At 46.0% G+C, this 6,677-nt stretch overlaps 1 protein-coding gene across 1 annotated transcript; it reads right to left on the reverse strand.

Annotated features, from left to right (window-relative positions):
* Nucleotides 1-339: 339 nt before the first annotated feature.
* Nucleotides 340-2,516, reverse strand: LOC112257331 (tubulin alpha-8 chain-like). The gene is made up of 4 exons (XM_024430825.2): nucleotides 2,378-2,516; nucleotides 1,851-2,073; nucleotides 1,584-1,732; nucleotides 340-1,376 (listed from the first exon to the last, which is right to left on the reverse strand). The coding sequence occupies exons 1-4, from the start codon at nucleotides 2,378-2,380 to the stop codon at nucleotides 405-407; spliced, it is 1,347 nt and encodes a 448-aa protein (XP_024286593.2). The 5' UTR covers nucleotides 2,381-2,516; the 3' UTR covers nucleotides 340-404.
* Nucleotides 2,517-6,677: the final 4,161 nt, after the last annotated feature.

Consider the following 6,677-nt stretch of genomic DNA (forward strand, 5'->3'; position numbering starts at 1 on the left):
CTACCCTCTGCCAATTGGGTACTTAAATAAGCGAAGTCTCAAAATACAACACTGGCACTTTAAGACAGACAAGAAATTAGCTATAACTGGGCTGATAACTCAAACTAGCGAAGGATTTAAACAAATGTGCACAGGTGGCTACATGCAACTCTCGATTTGATCTGAAACTAAGCACATCAAAGTACACCGCTTATGTTGTAAAAATCAGTCCACTTCAAAGTGAATGGTGCAGAGCCATCTCCCACAAAACTTAACATGTGACCCTTCAACCTAGTTACAACCAGCTGCCAACCAAGCCATCTTTTTTTTACTCTAAATGACACAGCGATGTATGAAAAGTACAACTCAAAACATTTGTTTTTATTAGACTTTACTGTAGACCAAAAAGGACTGTCAAACAGGATTTAGTATTCATCATCCTCACAGGCATCCCCAGAGTCTGCCCCCACCTCCTCATAGTCCTTCTCCAGAGCAGCCATGTCCTCTCTGGCCTCGGAGAACTCCCCCTCCTCCATGCCCTCACCCACGTACCAGTGCACGAAGGCTCTCTTGGCATACATCAGGTCAAACTTGTGGTCCAGACGACTCCAAGCCTCAGCGATGGCTGTGGTGTTACTCAGCATACACACAGCCCTCTGGACCTTTGCCTGGTCTCCTCCAGGAACCACCGTAGGGGGTTGGTAGTTGATCCCCACCTTGAACCCAGTGGGACACCAATCTACAAACTGGATGCTGCGCCGGGTCTTGATGCTGGCGATGGCTGCGTTGACATCTTTGGGAACCACGTCGCCGCGGTACAACAAGCAGCAGGCCATGTACTTGCCGCGTCTGGGATCACACTTCACCATCTGGTTAGCCGGCTCAAAGCAGGCGTTGGTGATCTCAGGGACAGAGAGCTGCTCGTGGTAGGCCTTTTCTGCGGAGATGATGGGGGCATAGGTGACCAGGGGAAAGTGGATACGGGGGTAAGGCACAAGGTTGGTCTGGAACTCTGTCAGGTCTACGTTGAGAGCTCCATCGAAGCGCAGGGAGGCTGTGATGGAGGAGACAATCTGGGCGATGAGGCGGTTCAGGTTGGTGTAAGATGGCCGCTCCACTCCCAGGTTACGCTTGCAGATGTCAAAGATGGCCTCGTTGTCCACCATGAAAGAGCAGTCCGAGTGCTCCAGGGTGGTGTGGGTGGTCAGGATGGAGTTGTAGGGCTCCACCACTGCTGTGGACACCTGGGGAGCAGGGTAGACTGAGAATTCTAGTTTGGACTTCTTGCCGTAATCCACAGACAGGCATTCCATCAACAAGGCCCCAAAACCAGAGCCGGTCCCTCCTCCAAAACTATGGAAGATGAGGAACCCTTGTAGTCCAGTGCATTGGTCAGCCTGATGACAGAAGACATGGGATCATTAATAATTTACCCAATGTTGGAGCTTTGAAAGATTTTTAACTAATAATTCAGCAGTTAAACAATCTTATTTTTTGTGGGGTTATGATAAAGTTGAGCCAAGCTAACCAGGCAATGATATCAATTTAAATGATCTAAACTGGATGGAAAACAGCAGTGGCCCTTGAAACATTCAGCAGCGCACCATTTTACGCATCCTGTCCATGACAGAGTCCACAATCTCCTTGCCGATGGTGTAATGGCCACGAGCGTAGTTATTGGCAGCGTCTTCCTTGCCACTGATGAGTTGTTCAGGGTGATACAGCTGACGGTAGTGGCCATTCCTGATCTCATCTACAACAAATCATGGACATACATATGAACAATGTTATACCACACAGGACAGAACAGCATCAAAGGCTACAGGTTACAGACCAGGTTAAGGCCACCACTATACATGCAGCTTCCTCACCCACAACAGTAGGCTCCAGATCTAAGAAGATGGCCCTGGGAACATATTTCCCAGCCCCAGTCTCACTGAAGAAGGTGCCAAACGATGAGTCAGTCAATTGAGGAGCAGTGTTCGCATGGATGGTCCCATCTGGCTGGAAACCATGCTCCAGACAATACAACTCCCAGCATGCATTGCCCATCTGGACTCCTGCTTGGCCAATGTGGACAGAAATGCACTCCCTCTGTCAAAATTAAAAAAATAAACTCCTTAGGCCAACAATAATAATTTTGAAAAGTCAGAGAGAATGGTGTGAACGGCTATGAAGTTGAGGGATTGTGAGCCCAGTCTCTGGAGAGCAGAAATCATACAGTCCCAATACAGCACAAGCTGGGAGGAGAAGGAACATTGGCTGCCAACACCCATTTTGATCCAACTCCATGTCTACTTTAATTAAACGTAGCTTCTACAGTAACTGTTTAGAGTATAGGGAAGGGGGGGGTACAATTCCAAAGAAAAACCCAATCAGCTAATGAAAACGTACTTACCATTTTCTTTGCAGTCCTGGGCTAGGTGTCTTTTTTGAGGAGTTAATTAAAGCTGTTAAACAGTTTCACACATAGTTAATGTAAGTCCAAAGAGGGTCTACCTACATTTTCCACATCAACTTAACCAACACACTCACCTTTGAACACATTCAATGGCAAGTTCCCTCCTGTGATCAGTTTATATAGCATCAGGTATAGTAGGTGTGGCTTTCAATTGACCTTTGAAAGGGGAAGTGTCTGTTTTTTTTATAACGATCTCGGCCTAGTAGTTTTCAAATCATTCTAAAATGTAGAAATTACAATGTTGTGGTGCATTGTTGTCAGGGTTTTTCAATGAAGCCATAAATACACTTTGTCGTCATGTTAACAGAACATGATGAAACTATAGAACCAATCAAACATTTTTTTCTCCACGGACCCAATTTACCGTGAACAGGAGCGATGATCCTGTAATATTGACAAGATAGCCGAGTTATCACTCTAACAATGGAAATACAAGTCCTCAATGATTGAAGGCATGCGAGATCATGTGGGACCATTCTAGCTAATGAGAGGGCAGATTGCTGTGTGAACAACAAAGTTATTTTTCTCAAAGTTTACGGAATGCCACGTGCATCCACTTATATCAGTACATTTGTAACAGCCTAAAGATTACAAAACTTCTATTGGATCAAATAAGCCTCACTTAATTCGACAGTCTCTCATAGACCTCCATACGAAAAGGTGTTATCTCACGCGGACAGATTTTGGATGAGTAAAATCTCTCGTTTCCCCTCTTCCTCTCTGACTTTGGTCGTTGCTATCAGTTGTGACTAATGAGTTCATATATACACTAAATGGGGTGGCAGGGTAGCCTAGTGGTTAGAGTGTTGGACTAGTAACCGGAAGGTTGCAAGTTCAAACCCCCGAGCTGACAAGGTTGTTCTACCCCTGAACAGGCAGTTAACCCACTGTTCCTAGGCTGTCATTGAAACATGTGTTCTTAACTGACTTGCCTGGTTAAATAAAGGTAAAATGACTGCTCTTGACACTCCCCCACCATTGCAACAAACATTCTGGAAGCTAATAGAAATCTATTTATTAATGTGTACATTAGTTTTTGCCACATGTATTAAATTACAGACACCTTAATGAATGTGTATTGTTGTCTCTACCTTCTTGCCCTTTGTGCTGTTGTCTGTGCCCAATATAGTTTTTACCATGTTTTGTGCTGCTACCATGGTGTGTTGCTACCATGTTGTTATGTTGTTTTGCTACCATGCTGTGTTGTCATGTGTTGCTGCCTTGCTATGTTGTTGTCTTAGGTGTCTCTTTATGTAGTGTTGTCTCTCTTGTCGGGATGTGTGTTTTTTCCTATATTTATATTGTATTTATTTAACCTTTTTAGTCCCAGGCCCCTGTCCCCGCAGGAAGCCTTTTGTCTTTTGTTCGGCCGTCAATGTAAATAAGAATTTAAAATAAATAAATAAATACAAATTCAATGTAAAATACCTTATAAGCCTCAGTCTACAATGCCTTTGCATTCCTTTTTAGAAGCACGAGTTTGGCCAGAGTCTGTGGCTTCAGGCTCATGCGATGGTGCTTGGTTAGCAGTCCAGCTGTGGAGAATATCCTCTCCGCCTTGCAGAGCCACTGGGGATGCTAAACACACAGAGCCACTGGGGATGCTAAACACACAGAGCCACTGGGGATGCTAAACACACAGAGCCACTGGGGATGCTAAACACACAGAGCCACTGGGGATGCTAAACACACAGAGCCACTGGGGATGCTAAACACACAGAGCCACTGGGGATGCTAAAACACACTTTGGGCTACTCTTGCCAGGCTGGGCAGAGATGCAGAGTAGTTGTTTTTGAATTTTTCTATAGGTAGGCCTAAAGGTGTTTAGGCAACTAACCTGCCATGTTAATTATCCTAACCTGCTGAGTAAATTCTCTGAACTTACTACAAAAAAGTAACTTCCAGTCGTAGCTGTACTCCTCTAATCAGAACCCTTGCTATCTGGGATCCTATCTGGGATCCCTATTGAAGTAGAAATGTACAATGGTAAAGGTAAGGGTTATAGGTAAGGGAAGGGGAAGGTTTAAGATTAAGGTTTAGGGTAGGGACGTCCCAAGGATACCGGCTAGCACTAACCGATTAACCTTTGGGGTGGTCATTAGTTACCAGAGCCACAAAATCAAAATGATCAATATTGTAAAAATTCATGAAAACAAAATTGTGCTTTTTGGTCTTAATTTAAGGTTAGTGTTAGCATAAGGTTAGCAGTGTGGCTAGGGTTAAAGTCAGCGTTAGGTTTAAATCAGATTTTAAGAAGATAAATTGTAGAGCCATAATTATGGCAGTTCAAAGCGATTTTTCAGAGTGAGTTTTTTTAACATCCCAGATGTTTTGAACACACCGAAGTCATGGGTAGAAGATTTCCGAGTTCTGAGTTGTTTTGAACACAGCATAACCTTAATCAAAGATGGTGGATAAATGAAGATAGTTCACTCAGGCCATTTACTACTGAAAAAAAATAGATCCGTTCCGGTCGTGGTGGGAACTAGGAAACCCTTAGACTCGTTCTTTTGTCAGAATGAGGGTTTTGGACCAATGCTACCTGGAAAATTTGTTTAAATGTCTCAAGGAAAATCTATGGAAATGGTGGAGTCGGTGAGAGTTACAAGAAGTGGTCTTATTTAGATTTTGTGTGTGTCTGCGGAGAAGAAGTGTGTTTTAAGCCTCCAAAATGATGTAAAAGCGGAATGTTTCCTGTTTCCTGTTTCCTGTATGGATTTTTCGAAGCAAAGGGGGCTTATTTCTGTGGTGGCACAAGATGTAAAGGCAGATGATATAGCTGAAGACTTCGATGAGGTGGTTGGCTCACATCGACTGACCTGTAAGGTGGATGGAGAAAAGAACATTCACATCATCCATTACTGTTGTTCTTTGATTAAAGAGTCTCTCCCTTCTCATATAAAGTTAGGATTCATGAGTTAGCCTGTAAGAGTTAATGTGCACAAACCCCTGCAGCGTCATAAATGCAAAAGATTTGTACATATGTCCAGTGTGTCCAGGCGAGAAGGGTAATCATATGACAGATGACGTGAAAATGCTGTAATTGTGTAAGCGAACATGCGCCTGAATTCCTGGAGAGCCATGTTAGGGTGAAGGGTGCCAGTGTGTCTCCTATCTGGAGAGCCATGTTAGGGTGAAGGAGGCCAGTGTGTCTCCTATCTGGAGAGCCATGTTAGGGTGAAGGGGGCCAGTGTGTCTCCTATCTGGAGAGCCATGTTAGGGTGAAGGGGGCCAGTGTGTCTCCTATCTGGAGAGCCATGTTAGGGTGAAGGAGGCCAGTGTGTCTCCTATCTGGAGAGCCATGTTGTGAAGGGGGCCAGTGTGTGAAGGGTGAAGGGGGCCAGTGTGGGGCCAGTGTGTCTCCTATCTGGAGAGCCATGTTAGGGTGAAGGAGGCCAGTGTGTCTCCTATCTGGAGAGCCATGTTAGGGGAAGGAGGCCAGTGTGTCTCCTATCTGGAGAGCCATGTTAGGGTGAAGGGGGCCAGTGTGTCTCCTATCTGGAGAGCCATGTTAGGGTGAAGGGGGCCAGTGTGTCTCCTATCTGGAGAGCCATGTTAGGGTGAAGGGGGCCAGTGTGTCTCCTATCTGGAGAGCCATGTTAGGGTGAAGGGGGCCAGTGTGTCTCCTATCTGGAGAACCATGTTAGGGTGAAGGGGGGGCCAGTGTGTCTCCTATCTGGAGAGCCATGTTAGGGTGAAGGAGGCCAGTGTGTCTCCTATCTGGAGAGCCATGTTAGGGTGAAGGGGGCCAGTGTGTCTCCTATCTGGAGAGCCATGTTAGGGTGAAGGGGGCCAGTGTGTCTCCTATCTGGAGAGCCATGTTAGGGTGAAGGAGGCCAGTGTGTCTCCTATCTGGAGAGCCATGTTAGGGTGAAGGGGGCCAGTGTGTCTCCTATCTGGGGCCAGTGTGTCTCCTATCTGGAGAGCCATGTTAGGGTGAAGGGGGGCTATCTGGAGAGCCATGTTGTGAAGGGGGCCAGTTTCTCCTATCTGGAGAGCCATGTTAGGGTGAAGGGGGCCAGTGTGTCTCCTATCTGGAGAGCCATGTTAGGGTGAAGGGGGCCAGTGTGTCTCCTATCTGGAGAGGGGGCCATGTTAGAGAGCCATGAGGGTGAAGGGGGCCAGTGTGTCGCCTATCTGGAGAGCCATGTTAGGGTGAAGGGGGCCAGTGTGTCTCCTATCTGGAGACGACGAGAAGAGTGGCAGAGTAGTAGAGCAGTGAAGTTTCTCAGCAGTC

The sequence above is a fragment of the Oncorhynchus tshawytscha genome, linkage group LG09 (assembly GCF_018296145.1).
Source record: "Oncorhynchus tshawytscha isolate Ot180627B linkage group LG09, Otsh_v2.0, whole genome shotgun sequence".
Taxonomy (NCBI): Eukaryota; Metazoa; Chordata; class Actinopteri; order Salmoniformes; family Salmonidae; genus Oncorhynchus; species Oncorhynchus tshawytscha.